General features: G+C 35.2%; 2 protein-coding genes across 3 annotated transcripts; both read left to right on the plus strand.

Annotated features, from left to right (window-relative positions):
- Window positions 1-1,273: 1,273 nt before the first annotated feature.
- Window positions 1,274-13,167, plus strand: LOC131156563 (uncharacterized). Of its 2 annotated transcripts, XM_058110357.1 has the most exons (6): window positions 1,274-1,455; window positions 2,508-2,588; window positions 7,086-7,214; window positions 7,940-8,002; window positions 8,258-8,382; window positions 12,751-13,167. In XM_058110357.1, the coding sequence occupies exons 1-6, from the start codon at window positions 1,375-1,377 to the stop codon at window positions 12,932-12,934; spliced, it is 663 nt and encodes a 220-aa protein (XP_057966340.1). In that variant the 5' UTR covers window positions 1,274-1,374; the 3' UTR covers window positions 12,935-13,167. The 2 variants fall into 2 exon arrangements, with proteins under 2 accessions (XP_057966340.1, XP_057966341.1); XM_058110358.1 differs by lacking the exon at window positions 7,940-8,002 and having other exon boundaries at window positions 1,311-1,455.
- A 1,017-nt stretch (window positions 13,168-14,184) lies between these two features.
- On the plus strand, window positions 14,185-16,803 carry LOC131156564 (SEC1 family transport protein SLY1). Its single transcript, XM_058110359.1, has 2 exons — window positions 14,185-14,415; window positions 14,487-16,803. Exons 1-2 carry the CDS (start codon window positions 14,385-14,387, stop codon window positions 16,316-16,318), a joined length of 1,863 nt encoding a protein of 620 aa, XP_057966342.1. The 5' UTR covers window positions 14,185-14,384; the 3' UTR covers window positions 16,319-16,803.
- Window positions 16,804-17,902: the final 1,099 nt, after the last annotated feature.

Consider the following 17,902-nt stretch of genomic DNA (forward strand, 5'->3'; position numbering starts at 1 on the left):
TTGGTTGGGTTTACCCCCAGCATGGTATCAGAGCATGTAGAATATTAGAGTAAAAATAATAATAATAATAATAATAATATACCCAGTTAATTAAGCAGGTCGTTACAGTTCAAATTCCATGTTTTTTATGGCCTGTTCGGAACTTAGAAATATTAGAGGAAGGGAAATAAAATTTTTAATTCACAATTATATGTTTGGTTATCAAGGAAAATCAAAAAGAAAATATAAAAGCATATTAAATTTATAAATAAAATTTTGATTTTACTAATATTTAATATTTTTAATTTTTAGTTATATTAAAATAAACTTTTATTTTTAATAGTATTTAATAGAGAAGAAAAATAAAAGGAAAAATAAGTTTCCTTTCTATTTTCCTTTTCCTTCCTTCTGCCAAACTAAATTATTGATTTAAACTGATTTTAAAGATTTTCAAAAGATTACCATAATGCTTACGGTTGCTTCAAAAGATTTTCAAAAACTTGAGAAGAAAAATTAATCATTAATCTATAATTTAGAGGATGGATTTCAAGTGTTGTATATAAATATGTATAGACAAAACTAATGGCATTATATATTCTATTCAAATTCTCACAAGTCTAACTTGTATTTTAAACTACAATATATTAAAAAACAAATTATAGCCAGCTCTTCACAGGATTTATGACATGAATTTATCTTCCCCACATTTTGGTGGAAGTGATTTCACTTGTACAAATGCTTTTGCTAATAAAATAGAGTGCACTTGTAATCACAATCGATAAAAATAGTAAGTGTAAGTAGTAAGTGTAAAAGGCACTTACCTCATCAAAAGTTTGATAAAAAAAATAAAGATTTTTCCTAAAGTTTCAAAAATTTTAGAACCCTTTCCTAACGTTTTACAAATTTCATGAGCTTTTTTTGAGATTTGTTAAAAAAACATAAACGTTCATTTATATTTTGCGAAAAGATAAGCTTTTATCAGAATATAAGTACCTTAAAATCAAATTTTAGGAGAGGTTGTGAGATTTTTAAAATCTCATAAGAGATTGATTGGATGTATCTTTAGTGAAGATTTGAAGAGGGAATACGAGAAAAGAGGAAGACAAATATAATTATGAGAACAAAAAATGAGGCAAAAAAATTTCTTGTAAAGACAAAAATCCATTAACTTATCTCATAATCCACAAAAAATTTAAGTGTTGAGAAAGGCTTCAATTTAGTAAAGGTGGAATTTGAACATTATTTAAAATAAAAAATTATCCAAATATAATTAAAAATTAAGAAAAATTAAATGCTAATTGTGCAAAAATGTAAAATTTTCGCCAACATATTTAAAAATTATCTTCGATTAGCTCCGCTCATACGAGAGAGAGAGAGAGAGAGAGAGAGAGAGAGATGATTCTGCAGAACAGGTACTGGGTGCTGAGACACGGCAAGAGCATTCCAAACGAGAGAGGTCTCATTGTTTCCTCTTTGGTCCGTCTCTTCTTCTCTTAATTTAATATTGGGTCTTTCCTTTTCTTCATCTTTTTGCATTATACCAGTCAGTCATTTCTCAAAAAAGTAGAAAAAAAGAAAAACTGAAAATGATTGTTTTCGCGTTCTATGTTCTCACTTAATGGAAAAGCTAACTAAATTAAATGAGGGAAACTTGTTCTGCTGGCCCGATTTAGTGTCCTGGAAAGATATCTGTTTTATTTACTAGCAATTTTTTTTTTTAACCGTTCTTATAACCCTGGTGGCAATGATCATGTGGGATTTTTAGCAAGGAGATTTTAGTTCACTTTTGTGCAATTCTGTGTTGTGAGTTGATATCACGCTGGTCATGTTTTAGCAAAAGAAAGAAATCAATATTTCAGCCGGTAAAGATCATTTGGGCTTTTCAGCAATAAATTGCTATTTAATTTTTGTGCGATTGTATGCTGTGAATTGATATTTGTGGTGGTAAGTTGATATCACGCTGGTCATGTTTTAGCAAAAGAAAGAAATCAATATTTCAGCCGGTAAAGATCATTTGGGCTTTTCAGCAATAAATTGCTATTTAATTTTTGTGCGATTGTATGCTGTGAATTGATATTTGTGGTGGTAATGTTTCAGCAAAAGCAAGAAAGTACTAAGCTAGTCGCCCAAATGCTAATGATCATTTGAGCGTTTTAGCTATGATTTTTTATTTTTTTGTGCAATTATGTATTGCTTAAGTTGATATTTACCCTGGTGATGTTTCAGCAAAAGCAAGCAATTAGGGGAATTCTTTTGTCTTCTTTATTTACAATATGGAATTAGTCATTCAATTCAGAAATTACCACTTTTAGCATTGGGACTTTTTTCCCTTTAATTCCTTGATATTGGCAATCGAAGAGCATAAGCTAAATTATATGGGTGTGGGGCAGTGAGTGAGAATTACCTAAAAGATGTTTTCCCCTCCTTAATTGGTTGCTATGATTACTTACATTTAGTTTATAATGTTGTGTATCTTTTAGATTTCTGGTACTCTTATTCCATATAAACCATTATTAGCATGCTAACAGGAAAATGGAATACGCGTAGAATATCAGTTGGCTTCCGAAGGAGTTAATCAAGCACAGTTAGCTGGAGAATTATTCTTAAGGGTAGTTGTTCCTATTTCATGATTTCTTGTTTTATTATTATTATTATTATTATTATTATTTTTAAATGCATCTGTATTTCAATTAACCTCTTTTTCAGTATGAAGCAACTTCAATTTTCCCTTTTCATCAAACTTTTCAAATCAATGTTTCTTGGAGGTAATTGTACATAAAATAATCCAGTTACTTCAGCTTATGTATGCTGTAGTGTGGTGGGGAAGGGTTAGTTGCCATATAATTGGTTGAACTTGCTTAGGCCATTGTAGTTATCCAATTGATACAGATATCCTGTGTATGCTTATCTTTGTTGAATACTCAAGTTATTTCTATTTTTTCAAAAATTTCTAGATTGATCTCCGATTCACCTGGCAAATACTTGAAAATTTGCTCCAGTGAATAGAGTATCATGAAGTAAGTGAGTATAGTAACAAGCGTTGATTGCTTGGTTGGATTGGTCGTATGATATGAGTTTGGAAAATTACCATGCCAATATTTTATCATTGACAATGTAAGTGTATAAGAAATGAGGAAGTTCAGATTTTCTATACATATCTCTGTGTGTGTGTGTGTGTCTCTCTCTCTCTCTATATATATAAATTTTATTTTCGAGTTGGGATGAGCATTTTGAATGAAAAAGTCTAAAAGTTGGGAAGAATTACTGCAGGAATGAATATAAAATAATAATAGTATATTTTTACTGACATGGTTGTTAAAATCGTGAACCTGACTCTGATCCCACTTTACCAAAATGGTATTGATCCTATTAAAACAAACACCAAAACAGTGGCATGAAAAGTTTGATTCTTGCATAATTGAGAATGGATATAAACAAATGAGTCTGACAAGTGTGTTTATTATAAATCTTGGGAAGATTCACATGTTATTATTGGCCTTTATGTGGATGACTTGCTTATTTTTTGTTCAAATTTGTATGTCATAAATAAAACAAGAACTATGCTAAAAAAAAATTTGGGATGAAAGATTTAAGTAAGACTAATGGTTTTTCAGGCATGAAAATTACAAATGGTGCGATGGTATCTTTCTTGATCAATAGCATTACGTTGAAAAATTTTTGAATAAATATGGCTATGATAAGTGCAAGCATGTTACTACTCTTTTTGATTCAAGTAATCACTTATTTCCTATTGAGAATGCAAATGGAGTGGTTAATAAAAAGGAATATGATAGCATTATTGGTAGCCTGAGATATGCAACTGATTTAATTAGACCTGACATTGCATATGTAGTAGGAATACTTAGTAGATTTTCGAGCAAGCCGGGTAGAGAACATTGGAATGCTTTTGAACGTGTAATGAAATATTTAGTTGGTACCAAAATTTGTGGCTTGTTCTTTACTAAGTATCCTGCTATACTTGAAGGTTTTTGTGATGCTGATTGGAATACTTTGTTAGGAGATTCTCTCTCTACCGGGGGTTATAATGTTATATTTTTACTTTAGGCGGTGGTGCTATTTGCTGGAAATCTAAAAATCAAACAACAATTGCTAGCTCAACTATAGAAGCTGAGCTTATTGCTTTAGCGTCAGCTGGTGAGGAAGCAAGTTGGTTGGGAGAAATGTTGTATGAATTTCCATTTTGGAAAAAAATCAATACCACCTATCCTAATTAATTGTAATAGTACTGTTGCAATCAATAAAGTGAATAACCGTTATTATAACAGTAAATCTAGACCCATAAGAAGAAAACAAAGTACTATGAGATCATAATTGAGTGGTGGCATCATTAATGTGAGTTATATAAAATTTTATAAGAATCTTGCAGATCCATTAACTAAGGCCTTAGCAAGAGAAAGGGTTTGGAATACATCGAGGGGGATGTGATTAAAGCCCGTAAAATCATGAACCACATATGAGGATACCCAACCCAAGAACCAAAGACCCTGTAATTGGGTTCAATGGGAAGAACAAATCATATGGTGGTCATAAGAAATGTACTATTATTTTTAAACTCATCCCTATGGTGTCAGTGCATTTATCCTATAATGGAGGAGGTTGAGTTTTTGAAACTCTTAATGATAATTTGTATCTCTTATGAGTGGGGTGTTAGTTATAGGAGCACCCTTGACAGATTTCACCTATGTGAGCATGAGAGTGGGGCCACTCTCTATGATAATTGAGCTTATTCTCAAATATGCTCATGAAATCGGGATTAGCACAAGGCCGAAACGGCTGTTAAAGCTCATGTCAACACCTGAATGATTATGTGTGAGCAGTAATATTTTATTTCCCTTAAGTAGTCATAGTTCAAGTTTGAGACTACTACTGGCTCTGGAGTAAAGGTTATTGTTCACTAAGTGAAGGTTCAATGTAGAACACACCTTCATTATGCATAATTATTCATCTTTGATTGTTAAACTCTCTACGTGCATGCTACATACATAATATTAAAATGAGGGGGGAATTGTTAGTGTATAAATATTATTATTTTATTTATTATCTTGAAAAAGAGCATGTATCTTGGAATGGGTTATGCATCTGCATTTAATTATGTCATTCATTTATGTATCTCATAAATTCGTAAGATTAATTATGTGATTGTATCTGAAAATTAGGTGTGTACCTATTTAATATATATATACATCTTATTTATTAAGTACATGGAAAATGTAAGGTCATTTTGTGCCTATAAGTAGACCCTTAAGGCATTGACACTACACACCGATCTCTTCACATCATTCATCACGTCTTTCAAGTCTAGAGAGTTTGACAAGCAAAGAAAGGAGTTTTTTTTTTTTTTTTTTGTGTGGAGCTTTGGACTCCTCCATTTGTGCAGAACTGGAGAGAGTCATACGATTCAAATTGGACTGTTGTATCCTAAGGGAGACAAGTCTTAAGGAGTTTTGTTGCACTTGTTCGTGGGCTAAGTCAAAAATCGCAGAGGGCTTGAATCTCCTTAAAGGGAGCGAGATATCCGTGCCTCAACCTATTTGTGAATTGTGTTTATGTTTGTATTTTTATTTGTGTTTAAGTTTATTGTTTTTATTTTTTAAATTTACTAACATTAACAAAAAGAAGAAGAAGCTTTTACTACATTCTTGGTGTTTGTCCTACATCACTTCTACAAGGATCGGACAACTTAGGAAGTCATTTGGTTTATCTAGTATTAACAAAAATATAGGCTCAAAAATTTGTTTTTAGATTGATGTTCGTCAAGTGGTTCACATGTCAAACATCAATATTTAGGTTTAAGGATATATATAGATATTTAATACGCTAATGCAGTGGATTACAATAATGTCAATCATGAGATGATTTTAATGATGGGCTAAATGAAGTCAACCATGATGATCTTGGGGGTTTGACGAAGCAATTGTGTTTTGAATGTTGACACTAATTTTAATTAGCTAGCTTGAGGGTTTGGCTTTTGTTATTTGTTTGCTAAATTTTAAATATATTTTCAATGTTCTTGTTGTATAGTTGTTTGTTGATTAATTTGTATTAACAATTATACTTCTCTTTTTCTTTTTCTTTTTCCTATAAGTATTTATTCTTTTTTCCTTTATAAGCCGATTTAATTGACTTAAGAATACAACAATTTGAACACTAGATCTCTTTGTTGTATATAGGCTCTACCTTATAAGCTACTTGTTATTTCCTGACAAGTTTTTACATTTATAATATTTAAATTTATGGAAAATAATGTAAATGCATTTTCTTATACTTAGTTGATATCATTAGCAGAATCTTATGATCGTCAATCCCTTCCTAAGTTCCAATCCTGGCAACCCTCTTGGCAATCCCATATTGGATCCCAATTTTAACAACCTTGTTTAGTAGTCTGATGTCTCTATGGGGTACTGAATTTTGATCAGAACACCAAGCAGAATGTGAGTGCCTGGATGGAGAATATGTTTATTGTCTTCAAGTTGAAGGCTTTTGCTAAAAGAGGAATAATAAAGCTGGAAAAGGTTGTGGCGGGTCCTAGTCACAAAAAGAAAACTAAATTAAATAAAAAATTAATTATCCTATATTTCTATTCTTTGCTTATGACATAGTGAAAGTGGTTTGATATTATTTTCACTCTATTGTGTTAGATAAATGATATAAGGGCAGAAGTGAATCTACTAGGTGGATTTTGATCAGTATGTCAATGGAACCCAAGACACTTCACTTCTCATAAAACTGCATCAGGCCTGGGCAACACCATGGCTGCATTAAGCATACATCATCTCTTTTTTCTGTTCATATTTCTGTTTGGTCATTGCACTCCACTATTAAACACGAGGGAGCCCTTATTATTCTTCTTAATACTGTTAAAAGTAATTTTTTTTTCTTGCCTCTGAGAAGAAGGGGATTGTTAGACAATCTACAGGTGAAGGTTTTAATAATTCTAGAGGGCCAAAGAGAACAACTTATGCCTGATTGTTGATTTGGGTATTGCCTTGGTGCTTTCCCACTTTGTACTCATTTTCAAAATTTGCACCAAGAGTAATAATTGTTTGGTTCCCAGGCTTCCCAGGCTAACTTAAAGATATGTGCAGGAACTGAAGGAAAATAACATACCTATTGAAAATGTCCGCATTTGCTACTCTCCATTTTCGCGAACAAGCCACACTGCTAAAGTTGTTGCATCTGTTCTAAATCTCCCATTTGAAGGCCCTCAGTGCAAGGTGAGCCATATGGACTTCGAAAGGAACATAGCTTAACAAATTACACAAGCACAAGAACATGGCAAACATATAGTGCAACTTGTAAAGATGCAGCATGATAGGTTCAGTGCATTGGCAGAGACATCCAATGTGGTAAATTTCATGCAGTATATTTCTTGTACAATATGTAATTGAGTTATCTTGTTTGTGCAAGCTGTAAATGCTTGTGATATTGGAAAGAAGTATTATTATGGGATGCAAACCGTAAGAGGCTTGTTTGTTATATGTTAGATCCATCTAATTAGATCCACTCTGGATTTAGAAATGCAGCTGCATTTGACCAGATGTTAGCCTCTTTTTATGGGTGCTACTGTATATGTAATATACCAATATATGAATTTCTATGTGCTGCCTTTATGCGTGCGTGGCTTGTGGTGTCAGTTTTGATCCTTCCACTCACTATCTTCGAGGTGCAATTGTACCTGTCAAAAGAAAGAGAAAAATCTATGTGTTGCTTTTTGGGTGTTTCAAATCTTGTAATAGCATAAAGAAAAATGAAGATTTTTCTTGTCAAATACTTTGCCAAATGATGAATATGGAATACATTGATAGGTAACTTAATTATGAGTTAGTTGCACGCTGCTTCTTGTTCTCTTCTGTTTGTGTATATATTTTAAATATTTATTTAGGGAATGGCATCATTTTGTTTCATTTAGTCTGATAGCGAACTATGTTTTGCTGCACAGGTGATGGAGTATCTCCGGGAACGTTACTTTGGTCCTTCGTTTGAACTGATGTCACATGATAAAGTCAGTAGTGTGTTAGTGAAATAGGGACTATTATTTGGTTTTAGTTAATACAGAATTTGCAGATTGAGGGATCTCTGCTTTTGGTGTACTTGGAAGAAATGCACACCAACATTATACTTGCATGCTAGAGCTCATTAATTTTTATGTTCAACAGTGATGTCCCTGTTTTTATGGGAAAAGAGCTAATGCTTTTTCTCCTCAAATCTACTAATGTTTGAATCAGAATAAGGGTTAACAGTCTTCTATCATCCACAGTATCCTGAGATATGGGCTCTTGATGAGAAAGATCCATTCATGCAGCCTGAAGGTGGAGAAAGTGTTGCTGATGTAGCTTCTAGACTTGCCATTGCTATGGAAACCATGGAGTCAGAGTTTCAGGGGTAAATATAAATCATTTGATATGTTTCTGCTGCCAGTCATAAATTAAAATTTAATTGATGAGGAATTACTGGTTAATAATTAATTTTCTTATGGAGGTTCATTTTTTAAAATAACATATAAGCTCTTCTTCAAGGGTATTAAGCCATATACCTATTCGGAAAAGGAAAACAATTAAAAATTATGAGTTTATAGATCATTGTGATAACCAAACAGCTCAGCAGACCAAAAGACAACGTTACAATGGGTTGCTTCTTTGATGACCATGTAAACGATGTATCTCCCATAAAGAATGTGAATCCAGTCGTGTTTTTTCTTTCATCAAGATCTCTTCCTCAATCGCTATCTAAATAGCCGATAAGTTTGCAATCACTTCTTGATGAATAAAACATACCATCAATGATGGTACCCTTGACATAACGGAGTATCCTTTTCACTACATTCAAATGAGACTGGTCAGGAGTCTCCATGTACGTGCTGACAAGTCCAATTCCATAGAGTATGTTTGGTCTGGTGCACATCAAATACCTCAAGTTTCCAACCAAACTATTGAAATATGTGGGGTCAACATTTCCTTGCTCATTCTTTCTCAACTCCAATTTCGTTTCAACTAGATTTATCACAGGGTTGCATTTGTCCATCCCAAACTTCTTTGTTACTTCTTTTGCATAGTGGCTCTGGGAGATGAAGATTCCCTTCTCACTTTACACGACTTCTATGCCAAGGAAATGAGCCATCTGGCCAATATCTGTCATTTCAAATTCTTTGACCATGCTCTTCTTGAAAACAGCAAATATCTCTGGATTATTGCCGGTGAAGATCAGATCATCAACATATAGGCAAGCAATCAGCATGCTTCCGTCTATCTCCATCTTCATGCATAGCGCATGCTCATAGGGGCACTTCTCAAATACATTCTTTTGGAAATAGTCATCAATCCTCATGTTCCACGCACAAGGTGCCTGCTTCAAGTCATATAGTGCTTTCTTCAGCTTGTACACTCTATATTCTTTGTTCTTCTTCACATATCCAGGTGGTCGATCGATATAGATCTTTTCTTCTAGAAAACCATTTACAAATGCTGATTTCACATCCATATGGTAAAGCTTCCATCCATTTTGTGTTGATAGTGAAATTAGTAATCTGATAGTTTCAAGCCTAGCAACCGGGGCAAAGATTTCTCCATAATCAATCCCTTCTTTCTGCTTGTAGCCCTTGGCAACAAGTTTTGCTTTGTATCTCTAAACTTCTCCTTGAGCGTTCTTCTTAGTCTTGTAGACCCATTTCACACCAATAGTTTTGTCGCCCTTCGGGAGATTTGTCAACTCCCAAGTCTTGTTTTTCTCGATGGATTGAATCTCCTCATCCATCTCTTTTCTCCATTTGTCTTCTTCGTTAGCCTCCTCAAAGCTAGTCGGGTTGCTGGTCAACAATAAACAATATATTGTAACATACTCTTCTATTGAACATAGAAGCACTTCAAGGATCAAAGATAAGAGAAAGAGTCGAGCCAAGCACTATCTGGTGTAAAATTGCTCGAGCTCCAATAGAACAAGTGTTAATAACAATATCCATGAATCCCTCTACTTCCTTCTAAAGCTCCCCCCCCCCCCCCCCTCCCTCTCAGCAGACCAAAATTTAGTAGTCTATTGTTTCTATAATTAAAGTGATTAACTAAATTCAAAATAGGCATGAAGGGGGTGCCTCCCTTGTACAAGAAATGAACATAGAAGCACTTAAAGGATCAAAGATAATAGAAAGAGTCGAGCCAAGCACTATCTGGTGTAAAATTGCTTGAGCTCCAATAGAACAAGTGTTAATAACAATATCCATGAATCATCTATTTCCTTCTAACGCTTACCCCCCCCCCCCCCCTCTCTCAGCAGACCAAAATTTAGTAGTCTATTGTTTCTATAATTAAAATGATTAACTAAATTCAAAATAGGCATGAAGGGGGCGCCTCCCTTGTAGAAATGAACGTAGAAGCACTTCAAGGATCAAAGATAAAAGAAAGAGTCGAGCCAAGCACTATCTGGTGTAAAATTGCTTGAGCTCCAATAGAACAAGTGTTACTAACAATATCCCTGAATCCCTCTACGTCTAAAGCTTCCCCCCCCCCCCCCCTCTCTTTTCTCCTCCTTTTTCTCAAAATCCACCGAGTTAAGGATCTGCACTCCACATCTTCTTAATGGTCCACTCATCCCTCTGATTTCCTAATAATGAAAGAACAAAGTCTGTATGGCATTACCCAACTGACATCGAACCATTGCCTCAAAAAGCATCAGATTTACCAAGCAACTGAGCAGTGATTCCCCACCTTCCTTTCTTTTAACACATGAAACACCAGCTATCACACGCCACCCTTCTCCTGACAAAGGATGTCTCCTGTGAGAACAGGTCCCCAAACAGCTTTCTAGGAGGGGGGAAAAACTTTTTCGGGAGCTTTTTGAACTGCTTTCTAGAGAAAATGGACACCACTTCCTCTGCTGACAATATTATAATTGCTCCTCACCAAAATTTAGAACCTTCAGCCCATCTACCTCATACTCTACATATTGGGATTAATTCTGGTGTTAAGTTTGCTAATTTTTTTCTACCTCCTGGACTTCCCAGCTTTGCATTTCGTCTGTACACCAACACAACCTTCTCTCCCTTTGAGGATAGAACATTCATTGCTGATGTGTTGTTTGATTCAATTTTCATGCAACATCTTAATGCCTACCATGCTCAACCTATTATTTATTTTCAATTTTAATAAGATATCACTCATACTGTTGCTTAGTGTCATGATCCCACTTCAGGCGTGCACTAAGGAGATCTTGACCATTTAAGGATGGTTTAGGCTCTAACCTTCTAACCTCATCTTTAATGGGACAAAACCATGAGGACCAAGGCCAAAGCAGATAATACCTAACCAGAGTTGGGATGTGACCATTAAATTTGGTATCAGAACCACTCTGGGGGTATTGCCATGTCGGTGGATCTTACATGGAGATGTAGTTTTCACACAAAGGCGTGGACCACTTTGACAAAGGTGTCAAAGATTGGACGTAAGAGCTTGTCATGATCCCACATCGTTTATGTACTAGGGAGATCTTTGCTTATAAGGAGAGCTAGACTTCAACCTTGTGAGGCGCCTTTTACCAAAGCAGACTAGCTCATCAGAGTTGCGAAATAGTTACATTTTAACTTATTCAGCAGTTTGATACATTTTACTGCATAAGCTATGCAGTGAAACAAATTTAATTGTTATGCAGCATTCATACTGGCATCTGCAAATTAATTTGTAGTTGAAACAATATAACTCTCGCGTGGTTTTCTTTTTAAATTGCAAAAGAAGAAGTATATTAATAGAGAAAGAATATACAATACAGGAGAACAAGGAATCCTCCAAAATGAAGGAAAAATAAAAACAGAAAAATTAATGTAGAAAAACAAAGAAATTACTACAAAACAGCAGACCAATCACGCTGAACATCTTCAAGACATAATCCCTTGAAACAACCAGCAGCAACTGCCCATAAAGAAGCCAAATACTGAATCTTTTCTCAAACAAATACCAATAGGACTTCTTCCCCTTAAAAATGCGAGTATTTCTTTCCATCCAAATACCTCACAACACAGCAAACAAAGCACATCTCCATAGAGCAGCCTTGCCTTTGCTCCTTCTGAACCCCAAAAAAGAAATAGCCGGCATATCCTCCATTCACTCTGGACAAACCTAACTTTTTAAACAAAACCAAATAACTTGTTCCAAATCCTTGAGGGAAACAACAATGCAAAAACAAATGAGAGGCAAATTCAAAACAATGAAAACAAAGGTCACACACGTCTGAGGATGATGCCTTAGAAAGCCTCCTATTTTGCATTAGATTGTTACTTGTTAGTTGTTAGTGTTAACTCCATTAAGAACAACTAACCAAATAAAAGCATTTGTGTAATATATGATAGGAGTGTAGGTGAATGAAGCCACTCGTAAGCTACTCAAGCTCTACTGTATTTGAGTTTGAATCAAGGTTGAGCTACTTGGCTATCTTGACAAGTCGAGTTAGAGACTTCATAGTAAAATCAGGCTAATCAAGCTTAATTGAGTTATTTATTTATTTATTATTTATTATTTATATTAAATATTATATTTTTTATATTTATATCTGGTGTTATTTAATAATCAAATTGAGCTTAATGAAGCCTCTTCAGGCCAACAATTATAAGATCCATGAAGTTCAAAGTTGAGTTTTGAGTTAAAAATATCCAATTTTAGTTTGAGTGTCCCACTTCATTAATTCAACTTAACTCTGATACAATCCTAGTCTAACATTATATCTGCATATATTTAATACGAATGGTGATTTATTGTTGGGATTCTACAGATGCACAATTCTGGTGGTCAGCCATGGTGATCCCCTGCAAATCCTGCAAACAATGCTTGGTGCACTAAAGCAGCAGACAGATTCAGCTCTTTGTAATGACTTGCAGGCTGTTTTAGTCCCTTCCATCTTGTCACAACATCGGAAGTTCGCTTTGCTTACTGGAGAACTCCGGGCGGTTATATGAATTCGAGCTAGCTCGGATTAAGTGATTTTTTTCAAAATTATTAGTATTTACATGATTGTTTCTGATGCAATACTGCAATTCTTGATCTATTTTTCCAATGATAGATTATCAGGAACATCAAATAGCAGTATTAATTGAGATGAATTTATTCCAGAAGGAATTTACTGTATTGGAATAAAGTAGATACTGTGTAGAGATGTTATAGTTTATAAATTAAAGTTCGTGTTATTCCATAGCATTTGTTTTTTTTTAAATACTTATGATTGAGTTGCCACTAGCAGTCACGAGTTCTTGCTAAAATTGGAAATGTACACAGTTTTGTGCGAGAATATTTCACCAAAAGGGTTTAGTTTTTGTCACTACATTTTTCGGTCGGAAAATTTTCGAATTCTTTTTTTGGTTCAGCCCATATACAAAATGAATGAGCTTACGATAAAACTAAAAGCAAAGCAACCCAAATGGCTACTATAAATAACAGTAGATGTATGCAAGTTATTTGGTTTTGTTTTGTTTTTGTTATTCGAAAAGTAGAGCTTTACTAAATCGAAGATGAGTTTTTTAAAATTTAAAATTTTTAATAATTTATCATTAATATTTAAGGTTCAATAAATATTTAACTAACTTTTTTATGCTTAATAACTAAAAAATTAGAACCTATTCGGCATTATTATTATTTTCTATTTTTTTTTGTTTTCTGTTTCTACATAGTAAAAAAACATGTTGTAGAAACGTGTTTGTTTATGTTGTTAATTTTCTATTTTTATTATTAGTTTTCAGTGGTTTGTGAAAAAAAAAAACTGAAAATCAGACTTTAAGATTTTTAGTATTTTTGGCAAACTGTTATAAAAAAATTTTTATTTCTAAAAATAATTTTTTTTGGATTAAATCACTCATTTTATACACTACTAAATTAAAATTAAATTTAAAATAATTAAAATAAAAAAATTATATAAATTTCAAAAAATAATAATAAAGTCAATTACAAAATATTTTTACTATTTTTTCAATTGTCATGTCCAATAAAATTTTATTGTAAAGTAAAATTTGAAAGTATAACAAGTATAACAATCTTTATTTTTATTATAATATTTTTTTATAATATTATTTGATTTAAAGATAAAAAAATGAGTATTTTTAATTAATTTTTTAATTTGCGTTAGTTTTATAAATATTACCTGGTGCTGATTTCTTATTTTTAATGGAACTTTTTTCCCCAAGTTTATGTAGCTTGAATAATTATTTTAAAATTTTAATTAAAATTTAACAGTTCTAAGATCAAACCAGAAACGGCGTCGTTGACCATATCGGGAAATCATATTTACGGAAAGAAAACCATAGACACTCTGCAAAGTCGAACCACTGGCAAGCTTGAAGATCTCTTGGCCGCGACGACGACGACGGCGACGACAACGTAGACGAAGATCCCTCTCCGCCCACGTATCCTTCATCCATGACTCTCAATCTCCGCCAGAAACAAACAGGTATCTACTCACTCTCTCTCTCTCTCTCTCAATCCGAAATCTCCGATCTGATCCGGATCCTTTCGAACCAGAATGCATCACAAGAATGCTGAACCTGAACCAGCCGGTGAACGCTGCCGGAACGGCGAACGAAGAGGTGTACAAGATCCTGATTTTCGACAAGTTCTGCCAGAACCTCCTCTCTCCGCTCATCCACGTCAAGGATCTCCGCAAGCACGGGGTCACTCTCTATTTCCTCATCGACAAGGACCGCAAGCCCGTACACGACGTCCCCGCTGTCTACTTCGTCCGGCCAAGCCCTCAAAATGTCCAGCGCATAATTGCCGACGCCTCCAAATCCCTCTACGACAGCTTCCACCTCAACTTCTCGTCCTCGATTCCTCGCTCGCTCCTCGAAGATCTCGCCTCCGGAACCTTAGGTTCGGACTCCGTGCATCGAATTTCCAAGGTACATGATCAGTACTTGGAGTTTGTGACCCTAGAGGATAACTTGTTTTCACTTGCTCAGAATAATATTTATGTTCAATTGAATGATCCTTCGGCGGGTGATCGCGAAATTGAGGAGATCATCGAGAGGATTGTAAGCGGATTGTTTTGTGTTCTGGCCACGCTCGCCGTGGTTCCGGTGATTAGGTGTCCCCGGGGAGGGCCGGCGGAGATGGTCGCGGCGGCTTTGGATCAGCGGTTGCGCGACCATCTTTTGACGAAGAATAATTTGTTTTCGGAGGGTGGGGGTTTCGCGAGCTCGTTTCAGCGCCCAATATTGTGTCTGTTTGATCGGAATTTTGAGCTTGCGGTGGGTATACAACACGATTTTAGGTACCGGCCGCTTGTGCATGATGTTCTCGGGTTGAAGCTCAATAGATTGAGTGTGCAGGGAGAGAAGGGCGGGATGAGATCATACGAGTTGGATGGTTCAGATCCTTTTTGGGTTGCCAACGGGGGTTTGGAGTTTCCAGAGGTTGCTGTGGAGATAGAGACCCAGTTGAATAAGTACAAGAAGGACGTTGAAGAGGTGAATAGGCGGACTGGCGGGAATGAGGGGGCTGAGTTTGGTGGTGAGGATTTGATCGGGAATACAAAGCATTTGATGAATGCAGTGAACTCGCTTCCAGAGCTGACTGAGCGGAAACAGGTGATTGATAAGCACACAAACATTGCCACTGTACTGTTGGGTGAGATCAAGGAGAGATCTCTTGATTCTTATGCTAAGAAGGAGATGGACATGATGATTAGAGGAAACATTGATAGGCATGAGCTGCTTAGTGTGCTCAGAGGGAAGGGGACGAAACTGGATAAGCTAAGGTTTGCAATCATTTATCTAATTTCTTCAGAAAGCATTCAACAGTCAGAAGTAGAGATGGTGGAAGCAGCACTTAGAGAGTGTGAGGTTGATTCTAGTGCGTTTCAGTATGTGAAAAAGATCAAATCGTTAAATGTGTCATTGGCATCAGCAAACTCTGCTAGCAGAAGTAACATTGTTGATTGGGCTGAGAAACTTTATGGTCAGTCAATTAGTGCTGTGACCGCAGGGATGAAAAACTTGTTATCTAGTGATCATCAACTTGCAATGACAAGGACTGTAGAAGCCTTGATGGAAGGTAAGCCAAATCCTGAGATCGACTCCTATGTCATGTTTGATCCTCGTGCTCCCAAGTTTAACTCTGGAATTGGTGGCAGCCATCTAAAAGGGCCTTTTAAAGAAGCTATTGTGTTCATGATTGGTGGTGGTAATTATGTGGAATATGGGAGCTTGCAGGAGCTTGCGCTCCGTCAGCAGCCGGTCAAGCATATAGTGTATGGAACAACAGAAGTTCTCACAGGAGCAGAGTTTATTGAGCAGCTTACACTGTTGGGCCAGAAGATGGGACTGGGCGGCAGTGTAGCGCCCCAAACCCAGTGAGGATGCATGCTTGATGTGCTTCTTGAAGCAAGCAATCTGGTGGTGTATGTATGAGTGAAGATGTACAATGGGAAGCTAAAAATAGTTAAGGACCCTTTTAAGCAACTGCATCATATATCCTATCCGGTGTTCCTGAAAGTTGAGCAGGGTTTTCTTTTTTCTATGCTAATTTTTCTTCATTTTGGGGTCGGTATTCTGATTTTCTAGTGAGATGCAAATTGACCCTCCTAATGGTTATAGAAGAAATGAAGAATGGTTTTATTATAGGTTTCGTTATTTTTTTTACTGTTATTAACAGAAAAAAAAAAAAAAAAAATCTCCTTCTCGTGTATTTGGAGCTTTAACTTTTGATGTTCAAATTTTGATGCTGTCTGCATATTGGCATTTGAATTAGTCACTGGAGGGATGTCAATTAACACTACTTATGATAGCTATTCCTGTACCTGCAGCAATTGTTGCCCTGAAATATTCTGTTCTTGCTTGGATTTGTGCTTTGGCCATATAGCTTGGATGTATTTTATCAATTTCAATATTAATTATAATCTATTGGAGTTCAGTCTTCACCTTTTACAGAAACGAGCTCGTGAATGGTATGTATGTGATGAGGCTACTCTGGTAATTTCAGGCCTGCCTTCTTTCTCCTCTAAAGAATTCTGTTTTGTACATTGATTGGATGGAGTGGGTGAACACAATTAAAGTCACTTGACAGCCTAGAAGTTTTGCCTGCAGAATTCCCTGTACTAACTATTCTTTTGGAGTTTTATGGTTATTTTCCTGATGACTATCATATGGAAACAGTGCAGGTATGTAATGAGCTTATTGGTTTTTATTTTGTTTTTGTTGTTTTGTTGTCAGAGTTGTTGCAGTTGTTGTAGCAGTTGTTATTCTTATTAGTATTCTTATTTGTTATGTTCATTACTATCACGTTCTTCTTCTTTTACCATATTTTTATTTGTACTGTAGAGAGTTGGTCTAATGCAATACACACTTGGGTAATGTCTTACTCTATTTGATTCAAATAGGATGCTGAATATCTTCTTTGCATTGTGAAATAAACAAGCAATTTGACACGCCAAACCTATTGCTTTATTTTCTGAACAGCCACAAACTATTATTATTATTTTATTGCGAAATCTACTAGGCTGCCGAACTAGTTGCCCTCATATTTTTTTTGCAATTTGAATCTTGTCTAATATTATATTAATGTTTTCATACGCATAATTGCACAGAAGTTTGTAGATCTATGTTTTATATTATTATATCTAGGATATTTTAGGCAGTATATTTCCATCATGGGAAGAGCTCCTTTTCCCAAATGATTTAAAGTCAGGATTATAGTTGCTCATTTGCTTCCTGTTTCTGACAACTTATGCTCCCTTGCTTGATATCTCATTGAAATAAAATCTTACATTTACAGCTTGATATGCAATGGTTTTCCGCAAGTTGAAATTGTGGTTTATGGTTTGAGGTGGTCTTTCATACACTAATTGCCTCTGATTTTTTAGTATAATCTGATCTTACATTTGGGAGCATAGAATTCAGACCTTGATTTGGATTTGCGTGTATTTAAACAAAATGTGGTAT

Source organism: Malania oleifera, chromosome 5, assembly GCF_029873635.1.
Source record: "Malania oleifera isolate guangnan ecotype guangnan chromosome 5, ASM2987363v1, whole genome shotgun sequence".
Taxonomy (NCBI): Eukaryota; Viridiplantae; Streptophyta; class Magnoliopsida; order Santalales; family Ximeniaceae; genus Malania; species Malania oleifera.

Coding starts and splice junctions, on each gene's coding strand:
- LOC131156563 (XM_058110357.1), top strand. CDS start 1,375: ATGATTCTGCAGAACAGGTACTGGGTGCTGAGACACGGCAAGAGCATT. Junction 2,589..7,085: donor CTGGAGAATTATTCTTAAGG/GTAGTTGTTCCT, acceptor AGATATGTGCAG/GAACTGAAGGAAAATAACAT. Junction 7,215..7,939: donor TTGAAGGCCCTCAGTGCAAG/GTGAGCCATATG, acceptor TTTGCTGCACAG/GTGATGGAGTATCTCCGGGA.
- LOC131156564 (XM_058110359.1), top strand. CDS start 14,385: ATGACTCTCAATCTCCGCCAGAAACAAACAG. Junction 14,416..14,486: donor TCTCCGCCAGAAACAAACAG/GTATCTACTCAC, acceptor CTTTCGAACCAG/AATGCATCACAAGAATGCTG.